The sequence below is a fragment of the Phocoena phocoena genome, chromosome 2 (assembly GCF_963924675.1).
Source record: "Phocoena phocoena chromosome 2, mPhoPho1.1, whole genome shotgun sequence".
Lineage (NCBI taxonomy): Eukaryota > Metazoa > Chordata > Mammalia > Artiodactyla > Phocoenidae > Phocoena > Phocoena phocoena.
Window position 1 is genome coordinate 36,184,311 of NC_089220.1, and position 19,253 is coordinate 36,203,563.

At 41.0% G+C, this 19,253-nt stretch overlaps 1 protein-coding gene across 1 annotated transcript in view; it reads right to left on the bottom strand.

Annotated features, from left to right (window-relative positions):
- Positions 1-19,253, bottom strand: part of FNTB (farnesyltransferase, CAAX box, subunit beta) — an 83,902-nt gene that overhangs the window by 16,683 nt on the left and 47,966 nt on the right. The window contains exons 5-7 of the mRNA XM_065871234.1: positions 16,786-16,932; positions 16,600-16,683; positions 5,906-5,992 (exon numbers count right to left, since the gene is read on the bottom strand). Coding sequence (XP_065727306.1) covers positions 5,906-5,992; positions 16,600-16,683; positions 16,786-16,932 — 318 coding nt within the window. The remainder of the gene's footprint in view (positions 1-5,905; positions 5,993-16,599; positions 16,684-16,785; positions 16,933-19,253) is intronic.

Sequence of the window (19,253 nt, forward strand, 5' to 3'; positions counted from 1 at the left end):
CTCAGACATAGTCTACTAATGTAACAAACATAGTACCTCAAATCACTACTTTTTGGAAAAAGTTATAAAATCATATGTATAGTGTGATAACCGTCAGGTTAAAATAAAATTGAAAAATAATTGCTAATTCTGGTTATCTTTCAGTACAGGTCTATTGCTGATATTTTTCCTCTTTATTTTTCTGTATTTTCAAAAAGTTTCTATAGTGAAAATACATACCTTTATAACCATTCAAAGTAAACTTATTTTTTTTAATTACAATTTCCTACATTTTCAAATTACTTTATTATCATAGTAATTATTTGGGATTAGACTATATATTTAAGAGTGTATTTTCTAGTCATAAAAACATGAGTAATCTTTGGCTTAGCAATATAGGGTCATTTCTAGGAATTAATCTTATAAAGTAAGTAAGAAATGTGTTCAAAAGTCAGATTGTAAGAATGTTTACTGTATTCCCATTTATAACAGTGAAATATCAGAAACAACTCAGAAGCTCAACAGTAAGGGACTCGTTATATAAATTATGGTATATCCGTATAACAGAACACTACAGTCATTTAAAATAATGCTACAGAAGTATACTTAAAAATGTTCCAAATACATTACATGAAAAAGTTATAAAATGATAATATACTGCATAATTTTTCTGGAATTCTGGAAACATATACAGCAAATGAGCAGTTAGTGGTGGATTACAAGCAGTTAGATTTTCTTTTTGCTTGTTTATAATAAACATGTTTTATCTGTGAAATAAGAGATTTTCCTTTCAGCATATTTTCATATAACAGAACTTTACTTCCAATGATCAACAGGTATGTACATAGAGTCACACTCCCTACAGGTGTGTCTGCCTCGCAAATCCTGACAGGCGCACAGGTGGATGAGCACTTAATCCAACTTCTGGGTAGAAGAGAAAGGAACCTGTAACACCTCCTGTCTTCCAGGTACCTCTCGTTAAAGGAGAGGCCTTGGGAACTCAGAGGCCCTTTTCAGAGAGGCCCAAGGCCCAGGGAGATCACAGCAGAGTGCATAGTCAAGAGCTGGCTACCATCCCCTGAACAGATTCTTCAGCATCCTCTATCCCCTAACCCCACCACCACCCAAAGACACACAATCCAAGTTTTCTTTCCAGTGCATTTGGCTTCATGGAGCACAGGAACAGCTCAAGTTTGAAAGGTCTGATGAATGAAGAACATGCAAAGGACCTCTGAATTTTTTTTTCTTAACTTATCTTTAAAAATGTTTTTTGAGTTAAAAAAAAAATAAAACAGTATAAAAGAATAAACAATAAAAAGTTACAACTCCTGCTGAGCCTGGCCTCCTAGTTCCTCTCACCAGCTGAGTTTCTATGTCTCAGTCCCTCTTTCTCTCCACACATACACGCATGCACACACACACAATATACATTTATTTACATATTACACTTTCCATCCCTGTTTTTACATGCATGAGAGCAATTTAGTAAAATTCTTTGGGAGTATCTTCTAGTTAAATATAACTGATTGAACACAAGAGTTCAGTAAAATGAAAGTAAAGGAATTTTAAAAAAGGATAAACCCACAAGGGTAAAGAGAATAGGAGAGGATATGAATACAGACAGGAGATAACAAAATTGTGAAAGCTGGAAAAGGAGAGAGGTAAGACGTAACTGACTTAACAGAACCGACAAACCTACACCAGCCCTGGGAGGAAAGGAGGGAAGAAGAAATAGAAAGCAAGGTGATATGTTCCGATGACAAGCCGGGGGACACAAGGTACCCCTAAAGTGGGATGAGTTTGAACCAAGTTGACTGGTGGTAAATTTATAAGAGAATCAGCTACACCTCCAGGTACCCAGCAGAAGATGGGAGGTTTCAGGGGCTGAATGAAGAGGAACTGAATTCCAGGATTTCCAGCACAGCTGAGAGCAGGTGGAGGCCCTGTACTGAGCAGGGGGATTAAGCGAGTCTAAGATCTGAGCACAAGCACCCTCAACCCCTTTCCCTGTTAGTATTTCACAAAGCTGGCCGCTAACTTCATACCCCAACCAGGAATCTGGAAGATTCTTCCCTAGGGAAATGGATAAGCCTAAGGGAAAAACCCTACAGATATTGATATATGAGAATTCCCCCATGAATGGCTGCATCCCAGCCCACCGTGGCACACACAGTTTTTTTAGCACCTGACACTTAAATATGAACACCAGACATTTGAGCAAAGTCTCTTACGTGAAAGAGACTTTTATGTAAAACATGAAACAAAAATAAGACAAATAAACAAAAATAAATTGGAGGAAATAATGTAGGGAGCAGAAGTAAACTTTAAGTTATATCTTTAGATAAAATATTATATACAAAATAAAAACACTGCAAGGACAAATATCCCTGATACAAGAACAGAAGAGAATATAAAAAGGAAGTATTCTTTATAAATGGAGATTAAAAGTTAAAACAGAACTGCAGAAATAAAAACTCAACAGAGGGATTAGAAGATAAACAGTAAGGGAATCTCTTAGAAAGCTCAAGAGATGAAAGATAGGCAAAAAATTTTTGAAAAATTAGAAGACCAATTCCACTTATTGGATGTTATAAAAAGAGCAAACAAAGAAAATGGAGGGGAAGAAGTTATCAAAGAAATAATAAAATTTCTTGGAAGTAAAGCACATGCAATTCTAGATTGAAGATAACTGCTGAGTGCCCAGCACAATGAATGCAAAAAGAAATCCAGGGCTTCCCTGGTGGCGCAGTGGTTGAGAGTCCGCCTGCCGATGCAGGGGACATGAGCTCGTGCCCCGGTCCGGGAAGATCCCACATACCGCGGAGCGGCTGGGCCCGTGAGCCATGGCCGCTGAGCCTGCGCGTCCAGAGCCTGTGCTCCGCAGCAGGAGAGGCCACAGCAGTGGGAAGCCCACGTACTGCAAAAAAAAAAAAAAAAAAAAAAGAAATCCATATCATGGTTCATCATCATGAATTTTTCAAACAGCAAGAATAAGAGAAACAAAACAAAAGCAACAATGGATTGGGAATACAGTAGATTGGGAGGCAGTAAAGCACAGTGGTTACCCTAACAGGTTTTGGTCACTTAATTTCTTTGTATTTTAGCTTAATGTCATATTCAATATCCCATCATTTGCTATATAGGGAAACTATGGCATGGAGAAGTTAATTTGTCCAAGGCACAAAGCTAATAAATGACAAAACTGGGCTTCAAACCCAGGCAGTCAGAATTTCACATCTAGTTAAGGGCCTAACAAACCAATCCTGCAAATAACTATATAATCTGGACAAAACACACGAAAACAACTTCCTGAGGGCTCAGCAAACTGAAAAAAGCTGGGGATTTGAAAGTTGGAGCAGTCCGTCCCTCCCCTCCCCCACCCAATTTTTTTCTTCCTGATTTGCCCTGAGGATGGCTACAGTCACCTAACAGTGGCAGCAGCAGGTGAGGGGAAGGCAGCTGAAGCTAACAGAAGGCCCACCATATTTCTGGCAAGAAGAACCAGGCTGACAGTAATTGAGGAGGAATCCCAGAAAGAGGAGAGCCAGAGAAGGAAAACCCAAATTCCATGTTTAAACTTTGCTTAAAATTTTACCTGACCCTGAATCACACATGCATTGAGCAAACTGAAAGCAGCTTCTGACCAAGAACTGATCCAAGACCTGAGCCCCTGCCCACTGCAGGTGTGTCTAACCAAGTTGATTGCCTGCTAAAGGAAAAATACCAACACTCTTTAAAGCAATCTAACAGAATCCAATCTCTGCAATATAACATCACAATGTCCAGGGTACAGTCCGAATATTACTTGACATAGACACTCAGGCAAGTGAGACATGTCAACTCCAAGACAGCCAGATGTTGAAATGACCAGGCAAGAATTTTAAAGTAGATATTATAATTTTATATTTACCTTAGTGAAGAAAAATACACTTGTAATGAATGAAAAGACGGGAAATCTCAACTGAGAAAAACAGAAAGTATAAAAAAGAACCAAACCCAGGTAGTCCAGAGCAAAAGGCTACATACTCTCAATCTTTAAACTATTGCTCTCTTACTATTATTACATACCAAATCCTCAGTAAATGCTGGTTACCATTATTATCAGCCTTTCTAACAATGACACTGGTAGCCAGAAGATAATGGAGCAGTGCTTAAAAATTCTGAAGGAATACAATTGATCCAGCTTCCAATTTAGAAGTCTCTAACCAAATAAACATAAATCAAGTGGGAGACTAGAATAAAAATACATGAAAATCTTTAAAACGTACCGCCGAAGTTCTCTTATTGGGGATCTGTTGGAATACGATATGTGATTCATTAAAATGAGTGAGTAAACCAGGAAAAAGGAGGATGGGGCTTTAACAAAGCAGAGAAGTGAAGTGAATTTCCTGCTGAAAGGAAGCTGCTGGATGCCTGCTGTGCAGCAAGCTGAGAGCAATCTGTCCAGTCTGAAGCAGGAGGGCAGAGGCCCCAGGAGGGATAACTCAAAACGCACGTGCACACGCACATACACACACACACACACACACACACACACACACACACACACACACACACACAAAGAGAACTGATACATTACCTGAAGTGTTTAACTGTATTGAGAATAATTTTATAGCTCTGGCGGAAAATTCGGGAATTAAGAGGTAATAATTAATTCCAGGAAAGTAAAAGTCATACAAAAAAGTAAATATGGGGCTTCCCTGGTGGCGCAGTGGTTGAGAGTCCGCCTGCCGATGCAGGGGACACGGGTTCGTGCCGTGGTCCGGGAAGATCCCACATGCCGCGGAGCGGCTGGGCCCGTGAGCCATGACCGCTGAGCCTGCGCGTCCAGAGCCTGTGCTCCGCAACGGGAGAGGCCGCAGCAGTGAGAGGCCCACATACAGCAAAAAAAAAAAAAAAAAAAGTAAATATGATCATAGTATCTCATTTGGTTTAGCTGAAAATTGTATTTTCATAGTAGTAAGTACTACTTTGATAAAAATTTAAATGTAAAAAAATAAAATACAGCTTGGATATAATTCCTCAATAATATATATAAATCTACTATACCTTTTCTTAAAATTATGAAATAATTTGAAGGATCCACAAAAGTATAGCAAATAATATATAGAACATACATGTACCTAACACCTAGCTTTGATTTAGCCATATGCATTTCAGGGTTTTTTATTTTAAACAAACAATTACAGATACAACTGAAGTCTCCTGAGGAGAAGTACAGACCTCCCTTAATCTCATTTTCTTTACTTTCTCACCCGAAGTAAGCACCATCCTGAATTTGGTGTTTATCCTTCCCAGCATGTTTCTATATTACTACATGTGATTCTTCCCATAAACAGTATAGAATTGTTTTGCATGTTTTCAAATTTTAAGCAAATGTGATCTGCATGTTTTCTTTAACATCCTTTTTTTTCCTCAACAGTGTTTTTGAGATTCACCCGTATTGATACATGTAGCTCTAGTTCATTCACTTTAATTGCTATATTATATTTCAATATGACTACACCACAACTCACCTATCCATCTTGCGCTTGTGAACATTTAATCTGTTTCCAGCGTTTTACTATTATAAACAAGTCCTATGTTTGTCTCTCTCATGCATGTGGTGTGAGTTTCTGGAGAAGTGGAATTTTGGGGTCATCAGCAAGGGTATCTTTGAGATATTTCCAAATTGCTCTCCAAACTGGCTGAACTCCATTTAGACTCTGACCAATACTGTTTACGCAAGGTTTTGATCCTTGCCAATCACATTAAAGAAAGTTTGGAAGAAAAGAAAACTTTTAAAGTATTTTTGAAATGCACAATCCTTCAACCCAGACATCTCTTGTAATTTTATATTCCCTTCTCTGGTCCTTCTGCACTTTATTTTTCAGAAGTCTTGACCGCCTGCTGTCTAAGAGGCAGGACAAATCCCAGCTTCTCTCACCTTGCGATCCATTCTGCAGTGCCCTCAAACAGGTCTGGAGTGATGATGTTGGTCAGAGAAGCTACTGACGCGGCACAGTATGCACTTCTGGAAGGACAGAAATAGAGGGGGAAGTGTTAAGCTTTAAGGAGGAGCTTGAACAAGGCTCACTGAACTTTTTGGACGGATTGCTCTCTGCCTCATAAGCTGTAATCACTGCCTGGCCTCACTCCAAGCCCATGGTTGGTCCTCCTGGGTCTCCAACCAGGAGCTCTGACATTCTATTTCAACAGAGTTGCTCATGGCACAGCCTCAGTGAAAGAACATGACATTCTATTCTCCCTACCTCCACATGGTCAAATCTACACCAGATGAAATAACAGCCATAACAATTCCTGTCGACAGTGAATTCAGCTCTTCTTTCAAAGACCTACAACGGCTCCCAAAACTCCATGCTGTCATTCAGGTATTTCTGATGTGCTCATTCAGTTGTCAGTACTGTTTTTAGATCCAGGACTTGTCTGTTTACGGCATGGACAAGTTAAAGGTTAACTGTATCTTTTCCAAACAGACACAACTCCAAAGCAGGCCGCCAGACCACACTGGCTGCTTAGACCAGGCAAGAGGGACTGAAATGTATGAGCCCACTCAGATCCATTCCTTAGGCTTCTAGAGCAAGAAAAGGGTTTTGATTTCAAGCATCCCACCAGTACACACACACACATACACACACACTCTTTAAAGGGAAAAGAAAGAACATGTCTTTTTCTTTTCCCCCCCATGTTATCCTACATGATTTGGAATAATTCTTGCCATTCCATTCTGCCAGCCCTAATTCTTCTCAGGACACCTTTTATTTCAGCTGATCCCTATATTATGGAACACGTCTACAAACTGTCTTTTCTTCCCTTCCAGGGTCTTTTCAAACATCCGACATCTCAGCTCTGTTTTATGTTGAAGACAAAACCAGTTTGTTCTAATTCTGTTTACAGATCCTTTTTCTAAGGGCTCCTAAGTAATATAAAAGGGAGGAGAGAGAAGGGTCCAGCTTCCGTATTGTTCAGTATGGACATAACACTAAGCCAAGTGTACTGGGGCTTTCCAGTGAGCCACAGGCATTCTTCTCCTCCCAGCATTTTTATCAGCCTGCTCACGCCGGCCAAAGGCACAGCAGAGGCTGAGTTATACCAGCAGGCATCAGAAGCATAAAGAATCCTTTCTGCCAAATGTTACTATCTAGCATAAGCTAAATTCAAAAGCCTGACCTAACTGCTCTCAGGTCTCAAGCCTCTCAAAGGGCTTCAGAGGTATTTGCTCTTGAATCCGAACATAACCTCTGAGGTAGGGAGGCGGCGAACACAGGGCGGTCGCCTCATAAATGGAAGAACTGAGACCTGCTGCCAGATCTCACACGTAGACCGGGAGCGAACAAAACACACCTTTTTCGAGCATCTTCTTCCTCTCTCCCTCTATCCAGTCATCACATCTCTCAGATTTGTCCACTACTCTCCATCCTCTCTGCTGTTACCCAAATCCAAGTCACCATTAACCTGGGTCAGTCTCCCTCTAGCCCTGAAACCAGAGCATTTTCACTAAAACACTACAATCTGTTCACTGTAACTACAGAACTTCTAATAAAATACAAATCAGATTGTGTCACTCCCTACTTAAAACTTGTCAGTGGCTTCCCACTACCCTTAAAATAAACTCCAGCCTTCTCAAGGAGGCTTCGGGGCCCCTCGGGCTATTCCCAGCCTGGCTGTCCAGCTTCATTTCTCCCCCTGCCCACCAGGCCTCTGCACTTCAGCCACACTGAACTTCTCCTTTCCTGAACACATTCTATGCTCTGTCGCCAAAACTTTTGCAAATGCTGGGTCCCTATCTCCCCACTACCCGCCCAGAATGCTTCCGGTTATATAACCTAGATTAGGAGGTCAGGAGTACATAACTGCTCCTTTTTTAAGAACTGAGAAAAAAATGGTGCTTGCTATGAGTTCATTGCAACTGGATTAGTGGCAGTCCACAGGAGCTGTGAATGCCGGAATAAGCTCATCTCAGAAACTGGAAGGAGTTGTGACAGACCTGAAAGATCAAGAGACCAGTTCTGCCTAACCCAGAATGAGACAAGCTAGCCTCCAGATGCCAAACTGTCCCCATCAACTGCTGCTTCTCTTCAGGTCAATCCACTCAACAGCACTCAGGAGTAACTGCTGATGCTTCCAGGCAAAGACAATTAAAGGAAGACAAAGTGAAACATGATGGAACTGGGGCACTAGAAACCACACAAAGCAGGGAAACTGCATGAGACCTGCTAGGTTTCATCCATCATTCGCATCTTTAATCCTCTGTAAATGAAAAGCATGGCTCGAATGGCAGAACATTACCAGAGGAGCTCAGGTAGAGGAAGAATATGGCTACAGTGCTCTTCAGTGAAACAAACATTTTTTATGTCTAGCAGATATGAATAAGAAAACAGAAGGAGAGAAAGACAGAGAAGATGAAAAAGCAGAGGGCTATGTACCAGATGAATGAACAAGATAAAACCCCAGAAAAACAACTAAATGAAATGGAGATAGGCAATCTTCCAGAAAAAGAATTCAGAATAATGATAGTGAAGATGATCCAGGACCTCGGAAAAAGAACGGAGGCAAAGGTCGAGAAAGATGCAAGAAATGTTTAACAAAGACCTAGAAGAATTAAAGAACAAACAAACAGAGATAAACAATACAATAACTGAAATGAAAACTACACTAGAAGGAATCAATAGCAGAATAACTGAGGCAGAAGAACGGATAAGTGACCTGGAAGACAGAATGGTGGAATTCACTGCTGGGGAACAGAATAAAGAAAAAAGAATGAAAAGAAATGAAGACAGCCCAAGAGACCTCTGGGACAACATTAAACGCAACAACATTCACATTATAGGGGTCCCAGAAGGAGAAGAGAGAAAGGACCCGAGAAAATATTTGAAGAGATTATAGTTGAAAACTTCCCTAACATGGGAAAGAAAATAGCCACCCAAGTGCAGGAAGTGCAGAGAGTCCCATACAGGATAAACGCAAGAAGAAACACGCCAAGACACATAGTAATCAAATTGGTAAAAATTAAAGACAAAGAAAAATTACTGAGAGTAGCAAGGGAAAAACGACAAATAACATACAAGGGAATGCCCATAAGGTTAACAGCTGATTTCTCAGCAGAAACTCTACAAGCCAGAAAGGAGTGGCATGATATACTTGAAGTGATGAAAAGGAAGAACCTACAACAAAGATTACTCTACCCAGCAAGGATCTCATTCAGATTCGATGAAGAAATCAAAAGCTTTACAGACAAGCAAAAGCTAAGAGAATTCCGCACCACCAAACCAGCTCTACAACAAATGCTAAAGGAACTTCTCTAAGTGGGAAACACAAGAGAAGAAAAGGACCTACAAAAACAAACCGAAAACAATTAAGAAAATGGTCATAGGAACATACATATTGATAATTACCTTAAACGTGAATGGATTAAATGCTCCAACCAAAAGACACAGGCTTGCTGAATGGATACAAAAACAAGACCCAAATATATGCTGTCTACAAGAGACCCACTTCAGACCTAGGGACACATACAGACTGAAAGTACGGGTATGGAAAAAGATATTCCATGCAAATGTCATGTGAAATCAAAAGAAAGCTGGAGTAGCAATACTTATATCAGATAAAATAAACTTTAAAATAAAGAATGTTACAAGAGACAAGGAAGGACACTACATAATGATCAAGGGATCAATCCAAGAAGAAGATATAACAATTATAAATATATATGCACCCGACATAGGTGCACCTCAATACATAAGGCAACTGCTAACAGCTATAAAAGAGGAAATTGACAGTAACACAATAACAGTGGGGGACTTTAACACCTCACTTACACCAATGGACAGATCATCCAAAATGAAAATAAATAAGGAAACACAAGCTTTAAATGACACAATACACTAGATAGATTTAATTGATATTTATAGGACATTCCATCCAAAACCAGCAGATTACACTTTCTTCTCAAGTGTGCACGGAACATTCTCCAGGATAGATCACATCTTGGGTCACAAATCAAGCGTCAGTAAATTTAAGAAAATTGAAATCATATCAAGCGTCTTTTCTGACCACAACGCTATGAGATTAGAAATCAATTACAGGGAAAAAAACGTAAAAAACACAAACACATGGAGGCTAAACAGGACGTTATTAAATAACCAAGAGATCACTGGAGAAATCAAAGAGGAAATCAAAAAATACCTAGAGACAAATGACAATCAAAACACGACAATCCGGGCTTCCCTGGTGGCACAGTGGTTGAGAATCTGCCTGCTGAGGCAGGGGACACGGGTTCGTGCCCCGGTCCAGGAAGATCCCACATGCCACGGAGCGGCTGGGTCCGTGAGCCACGGCTGCTGAGCCTGCGCATCCGGAGCCTGTGCTCCGCAACGGGAGAGGACACAACAGTGAGAGGCCCACGTACCACAAAAAAAAAAAAAAAAGAAAATAACGACAATCCAAAACCTATGGGATGCAGCAAAAGCAGTTCTAAGAGGGAAGTTTATAGCTATACAAGCCTACCCCAAGAAACAAGAAAAATCTCAAATAAACAATCTAACATTACACCTAAAGGAGCTAGAGAAAGAAGAACAAACAAAACGCAAAGTTAGCAGAAGGAAAGAAATCATAAAGACCAGAGCAGAAATAAATGAAATAGAAACAAAGAAAACAATAGCAAAGATCAATAAAACTAAAAGCTGGTTCTTTGAGAAGATAAACAAAATTGATAAACCATTAGTCAGACTCATCAAGAGGGAGAGGACTCAAATCAATAAAATTAGAAATGAAAAAGGAGAAGTTACAACAGACACTGCAGAAATACAAAGCATCATAAGAGACTACTACAAGCAGCATTATGCCAATAAAACAGACAACCTGGAAGAAATGGACAAATTCTTAGAAAGGTATAACCTTCCAACACTGAACCAGGAAGAAATAGAAAATATGAACAGACCAATCGCAAGTAATGAAATTGAAACTATGATTTAAAATCTTCCAACAAACGAAAGTCCAGGACCAGATGGCTTTACAGGTAAAATCTATCAAACATTTAGAGAAGAGCTAACACCCATCCTTCTCAAACTCTTCCAAAAAATTGCAGAGGAAGGAAAACTCCCAAATTCATTCTATGAGGCCACCATCACCCTGATACCAAAAGCAGACAAAGATACTACAAAAAAGAAAATTACAGACCAATATCACTGATAAATATAGATGCAAAAATCCTCAACAAAATACTAGCAAACAGAATCCAACAACACATTAAAAGGAATCATACATCATGGTCAAGTGGGATTTATCACAGAGATGCAAGGATTCTTCAATATATGCAAATCAATCAATGTGATACACCATATTAACAAATTGAAGAATAAAAACCATATGATCATCTCAATAGATGCAGAAAAAGTTTCTGACAAAATTCAACACCCATTTATGAAAAAAACTCTCCGGAAAGTGGGCATAAAGGGAACCTACTTAAACATAATAAAGGCCATATATGACAAACCCACAGCAAACATCCTTCTCAATGGTGAAAAAGTGAAAGCATTTCCTCTAAGATCAGGAACAAGACAAGGATGTCCACTCCCACCACTATTATTCAACATAGTTTTGGAAGTCCTAGTCATGGCAATCAGAGAAGAAAAAAGAAATAAAAGGAATACAAATTGGAAAAGAAGTAAAACTGTCACTGTTTGCAGATGACATGATACTTATACATAGAGAATCCTAAACATGCCACCAGAAAACTACTAGAGCTAATCAATGGATTTGGTAAAGTTGCAGGATACAAAATTAATGCACAGAAATCTCTTGCATTCCTATACACTAATGATGAAAAATCTGAAAGAGAAATTAAGGAATCACTCCCTTTTACCATTGCCACATAAAGAATAAAATACCTAGGAATAAACCTACCTAGGGAGACAAAAGACCTGTAATGTAGAAAACTGTAAGACACTGATGAAAGAAATTAAAGATGATACCAACAGATGGAGAGATATACCATGTTCTTGGATTAGAAGAATCAATATTGTGAAAATGACTATACTACCCAAAGCAATCTACAGATTCAATGCAACCCCTATCAAATTACCAATGGCATTTTTTACAGAACTAGAACAAAAAATCTTAAAATTTGTATGGAGACACAAAAGACCCCGAATAGCCAAAGCAGTCTTGAGGGAAAAAAATGGAGCTGGAGGAATCAGACTCCCTGACTCCAGACTATACTACAAAGCTACAGTAATCAAGACAACAAAAACAGAAATATAGATCAATGGAACAGGACAGAAAGCCCAGAGATAAACCCACGCACCTATGGTCAACTCATCTATGACAAAGGAGGCAAGGATATAGAATGGAGAAAAGACAGCTTCTTCAATAAGTGGTGCTGGGAAAACTGGACAGCTACATGTAAAAGAATGAAATTAGAACACTCCCTAACACCATACACAAAAATAAACTCAAAATGGGTTAGAGGCCTAAATGTAAGACCGGGCACTATAAAACTCTTAGAGGAAAACATAGGAAGAATGTTTGACATAAATCACAGCAAAATATTTTTTGATCCACCTCCTAGAGTAATGGAAATAAAAACAAAAATAAACAAATGGGACCTAATGAAACTTAAAAGCTTTTGCACAGCAAAGGAAACCATAAACAAGATGGAAAGACAACCCTCAGAATGGGAGAAAATATTTGCTAATGAATCAACAGACAAAGGATTAATCTCCAAAATATATAAACAGCTCATGCAGCTCAATATTAAAATAACAAACAACCTAATCGAAAAATGGGCAGAAGACCTAAATAGACATTTCTCCAATGAAGACATACAGGTGGCCAAGAAGCACATGAAAAGCTGCTCAACATCACTACTTATTAGAGAAATGCAAATCAAAACTACAGTGAGGTATCACCTCACATCAGTTAGAATGGGCATCATCAGAAAATCTATAAACAACAAATGCTGGAGAGGGTGTGGAGAAAAGGGAACCCTCTTGCACTGTTGGTGGGAATGTAAATTGATACAGCCACCTTGGAGAACAGTACGGAGGTTCCTTAAAGAACTAAAAATAGAATTACCATATGACCCAGGAATCCCACTACTGGGCATATATCCAGAGAAAACCATAATTCAAAAAGACACATGCAGGCTTCCCTGGTGGCGCAGTGGTTAAGAATCCTCCTGCCAATGCAGGGGACACGGGTTCGAGCCCTGGTCTGGGAAAATCCCACATGCCATGGAGCAACTAAGCCCGTGCGCCACAACTACTGAACCTGAGCTCTAGAGCCCGTAGGCCACAACTAATGAGCCCACGTGCCACAACTACTGAAGCCTGCGCGCCTAGAGCCCATGCTCCGCAACAAGAGAAGCCACAACAATGAGAAGCCTGTGCACAGCAACTAAGAGTAGCCCCCGCTCACTGCAACTAAAGCCCACACACATCAACGAAGACCCAACACAGCCAAAAATAAATAAATTAATTAATTTATTAAAAAAAGACACATGCACCTCAATGTTCATTGAAGCACTATTTACAATAGCCAGGTCATGGAAGCAACCTAAAAGCAACCTAAATACCCATCAACAGACAAATGGATAAAGAAGATGTGGTACATATATAGAATGGAATATTACTCAGCCATAAAAAGGAACGAAATTGGGTCATGTGTAGAGACGTGGATGCATCTAGAGACTGTCATACAGAGTGAAGTAAGTCAGAAAAGAGAAAAACAAATATCGTATATTAACGCATATATGTGGAACCTAGAAAATGGTACAGATGAACCAGTTTGCAGAGCAGAAATTAAGACACAGATGTAGAGAACAAACGTATGGACACCAAGAGGGGAAAGCGGCAGAGGGGTGGTGGTGGTGGTGTGATGAATTGGGCGATTGGGATTGACATGTATACACTGATCTGTATAAAATGGATAACTAATAAAAATTAATAAATACAAAATAAACATACACAGGTTATTTGTGAGTAAAAAAACAAACAAACAAAAAACCAATTATTGGGTCTCTTTGAACTCCAGAATTCAATGGACACCTCTTGCAGAAAAAAAAAAGAAAACAGAAGGAAACCGGCGCCAGAACGAAAAAGTTAGAGAGTAATCATATCTGAAAAAGGTATGTGATAAAATGCCAAAGCAATCTCTCCAGGGTTTCTTTGCTTTCACCTATAATCTCAGGAAACTTTAAAAAGCTAAATTTGGAGTACTTGTAGAACAGGATGAAAATGTAGTGACCAAGAGGGGGGAAAACAGGGCTTCTCTGGTGGCACAGTGGTTGAGAGTCTGCCTGCCGATGCAGGAGACATGGGTTCGTGCCCCGGTCCGGGAAGATCCCACATGCCGCGGAGCGGCTGGGCCCGTGAGCCATGGCCGCTGAGCCTGCGCGTCCGGAGCCTGTGCTCCGCAACGGGAGAGGCCACAACGGTGAGAGGCCCACGTACGGCAAAAAAAAAAAAACAACAAAACAAGAAGGGGAAAACATTTTTTAACTTTTTTCTTTAGATGTCAACACAATACTGTTTTCCTCAATAGTTATATTGGCTTCACTGGCATACACAGTGTAAAAACAAGACCACAGGCCCAAAAGGGAGTCCCTTGTGCTAAACTCCACATTGCCAAACCGGGACCTCATTATGGTTTCTGCCCTCCCAGAAATGGAATCTTAAACCTGTCAATCAGGAATCACCTGACCAGCACCGGTGAGGGAATCTGCCTGGTGGACATAGCCAACCCGCTTTTTTGCCTGGTTTAACTTCCTTGTCCCTGCTCCCTTCTACCCATAAAAGTTTCTCATTTTGTACAGCTCCTCAGGGCTCCTTTCTGTGCACTAGATGGGATGCTGCCTCATTCAAATCAATCTTTGCTCAAATAAATTCACAGAATTGCTAATAGGCCTCCATTTATCTTTTAACAACAGATACCGGGATACTGTGATATAAGAAGAAATATGTATTTGGTCTTCTCCTCAGCACAGAGCTCATAAAACCCGTGGAATATCCTGACTGATGGGCGATAGGAGAGTCTTGTTATTCATAAAATGCGCCCTTCGACCACACCTGAGTTTATGCTAATGAGGTGACTCCTGGAGGATGGGGGCTGGTTACCAGAGGCACCAACCATGGGATTCGAGGGTTGGAACTTTCAGGCCCACTCTCCAGAAGACTGAGTTAATCACCCAGTGGCCGATGAGTTCATCAATCATGCCTACATAGTGGAGCCTCCATAAAAACCCTAGATGAAGGAGTCTGGGGAGCTTCTGGGCTGTGGACGCACCCCTGTGCCTGCTGGGAGGGTGGCACATCCCAACGTCATGGGGACATAAGTCCCTACGCTTGGACATTTCCAGCCCTCACCCTATATACCCCTTCATGTGGCTGTTCATTTGTATCCTTTATGACATCCTTTATAATAAACTAGTTAAACAGTAAAAAATTCTCCTGAGTATTCTGAGCTCTCCTAGCAAATTACTGAAATGAGAAGGGGGTCGTAGGAACCCCTGGTTTGTAGCCAAGTCAGGCAGAAGTGTGGGTACCCACTACTTGTGACCACTGTCTGAGATGGGGGCAGTCTTGTGGGACTGAGCCCTTAACCTGTGATGTCTGTGCTAACTCTGGGTAGTTAGGGTCAGAACTGTTTAATACGAGGAAAAAACACCCTGACATTTCGTGTCAGAAGCATTGGGAGTAGAGAGACAGTTCTCCAGGTACCTAGGTTTCCAGATACCTAGGCTACTTGCAGACCGAAGAATATCCTTCACTGAAGGTCTTTGCAGCCTGGTTACCTACTTTTATCTGCAACGTGTTTTGTGCTCCACAACTTTCATGTTTTTTTCTTCCCCTATACTTTCAAACCAATAGTTAAGCCAGAATATTAATCAACTTGTGTAGAGGAAAATATAAATAGGCAATAAGATGGCTTTGATATAGAAAGCTCATAAAAAATGTATTTATCAGACTAAAGAATAATAATCTGGTATAAAATCTCAATGATCCACACTGCCTTTGAGTACTGACTAATTCAGTGAATTCCCTATATGCTTCATAGGCAACCTCCTGCCAGGTGAGTAAACTACTTGCTAGGTACTTGTAATTCTTGAGAAAAATGATCATTTTGAGCCAGCTGGTTCCATCAGTTCATGCAACTGTTTGTCATACACCCTACTGGCCCCTATGGGTTTCTGCACCACCCAAAGCAATTCTCACACAGTTGTTAAACATTCTCAGGATTTCATCAAATTCATTCAGAAAATGTCTCCCATTCCCATGCCACAGAGATGAAAGATTATATCACAGTATACAGTTACATCTTACAGTATATCCTTTCATACCAAACAAATGTATTTTTCATTTTTAAAACAAAAGCATTTGATTTTATTTCTGTGTTACTCATATTTTGGCATTTACATAAAAGAAGTCAAGTGACAGTGACCCCTGAGGACATCTGTATCGTATTTGCAGTGATTATGAACTGTGTCACTGACACTTTACTCTGCATGTCATTCGCTGAGACAAGGCAGCAGCTTCCCAGTGTTGTTCCCCGGGCTTGGCATCTCTGATGGAAGATAAACCCGAGAATCTGCTGACGCAGCTGCCTGAGAAAAACCCCACTCACCTCACGTCCACCTCACCTCCAACGTGCATGAGAAAAGAGCCATCGGGTTGCTTCAGCGAGTACAAATACTGGAGAAGCTTCTCTCTGAGAAATGAACAGGAGAGAGGCAGGAGATGGCGATGGTCAGTGCACTGTCAGCAGGCGGGAGCCCAGCTGGGTGTCCAGTCCTGCTGGCTTTGACTGTACCTGTTAATGACATCATAGGCCTCTTCGGTGCCAATGATGCACAGCGCGTTGACTGCTGCGTACGTGGGCGCAAGGTGTGGGTACTGGCCAGGGCCCCCTCCAAAGCCACCTTCTGGGCTTTGACACAGCTCCAGGAACTGACACACACTAGGTACACAGCCAAAGGGAAAGACAAGGTCAGACAGCATTCATTTCAAAACACCAAATTCCACCAGTCCATGCCTTTCCAAGCCTCCGCCTTCCTCAAAAGGGAAGAAACCTCCCCTCCCCACCTAGTGAATATATACTGGATACAGTCAACACCTGTAAAGGGCCTAATTCTCTAATGATAGCCTGATTCTCTGCTATCATCAGCTTTGTGTGCCCTCCTTTCTGAGTTTTGTATTTAAGCATTTGCCTAGTCGTGAAGCAAGGAACATAAGGCCGGGCAGTTCTTAGAACTGGGAGTAAGTCTTATGCTTCTTGACCCAATCTTTCCCATACCTTTCTCTCAATTTGCCACCCTGGATCTATGGAACCAGCCCGTTCTCCTTGCCTCTAGGGTACCTCCCAGGCTTCGAATTTTGCCTAAATCATGGTGATACTCAACTGCTGGTCTAGAGCCATCACCTAGGCCTACCAGGAATATTTAAAGAGATGCCTTCTCACCCCCACTGCCGTGTAAGCCCCAGCGGGCTACTGATTTTTACTCCGCTCACCAACAAGAAACAAGCTTCCAATGGAGTCTGCATCCATGGTTAGGAGAATAAGAAAGAGGTGAGCTTCTGCTTGCTCAGCTCACTGTGGCAAACTTAAGCACTGCTGACTCCTATCACAGGAATGCATCCCAGGCCGTAGGCTTTTGGAGAGTTTCTCACAGGCTCCAGCTCCTTCACTGAGGGAAACTGTTTATTGAGGGTTGGCCTCCAAGCCCTTGCTCGCAAGCATGGCATCAGTCTGCCCAGAAGTTATCTTCTTGCTTTAAGTGAAACCAAGAGAGCCCCTCTGTGTCTAAGGCCCTCTAAAGTTCATCGGAAAGGGGTGCCCCCGGAGAGCCCTGGTTCTCGAGCTGTTTCCGCACAACGTAGCAGGATCACAGCTTCCTACTAGGACAAGTCCTCAGTTAAGAGAACCAGCTGCAAATCTGTGTCCTTCTAGTGCGCAGACAGCCTTCTTTTCCTGGGCTCTTTTGTCTCATTTTTTCTTATATACTGCTGCCAGAGAGGTCACACAGAGTCTACTTAAATCTCCACTAAAACACAAGCTGATTGCGCCTTTCCCACGTCGTATTTGATGACTTTTGATTTCAGACCTGCCATTATCTGGGCAGGGACAGCCACAGAAAAGCTGCTGACTTCCTAGTAAAGCCCTGAAGTCATCACAGGTTAAAAGCAATCCACACTCACTTCACATTCCACCCACAATTTCACTGTAGGAAACACAAGGATTGAAACTGAAGTTGATAATCAGAGAAGGAAGACAGTTCTGTGACATGTTTTTAATAGCGATTAATTTTTGCAGAGAAAAATGAGTTTTTTACTAACATGTTTCCCAAACCCTCATCAATTCTTATCCTATTTCCCAGAAACAAATAGCTAATAAACTCCTGGTCTAACAAACGTTGGCTGCATTAGCATACAAAAAGTTTCCTGATCACAAAAATTAAGTTTTTTGACTGACATAAAACTTAACAGCACATTTTTAAAAAGAAAAAGGAAAATTCTCATCTAGTTATCCATTCCCTTCCCCAGCTCCCATGACAGACTTACGGCAAATGCAATACTCCTGACCCTGTAGCCTAAAGTCTGGAATGGGCTGGGATCTGAATGTACCAGAGACACCATTAAATCACCCCTCCACACCAACTGCCCCCAGCTGACAGGCTGCATCTGACTGACTGAGGGCTATGTGGGGAACAGGGGTTGGGCTCTTCTTGAGTCTGAGACACTTCCGTACTATAGAACATTCTGATCCAGAGTCTTTCCAACTTGTACCTTAAGGAACTGGCAAACTGACAGTGAAGCTACCAGCTGTCGTGAGCAGAACTCCTAGCAATTCTGAAAAGCAAAATGTGAATGATACTTCTAACGGTCCAAAGGGGAAGAAAAACTTGTCTTAGAGACCAGAAATTCACCAACTAATTTTAAAAATCACACGCGGGAAACACTGAGCAAACACCAAGAGTGGCACACTTTGTGAAAAACAAGTATTCATAAATCACTCATTTAGTCATATGACTGAAAGATCTAGTAGATCAATTTTCTTTCAAGTCAGCAAGGCATTTCATTCTCGCTTAAATGACGACTTCCAACAAAGTGGGAAACTATCTTCCAGATCAGGAATTTAAAAACCCCAAATGTGGAGATCAGAATCACTGGAGGGCTAGTAAAGAACACAGACCCAGACCTGCTGAAGCAAGAAAGAGCTGGGCCTCTGTATTTTTACCAAATTCCCAGGTGATGTGGATACACACGAAGTTTGAATACCAC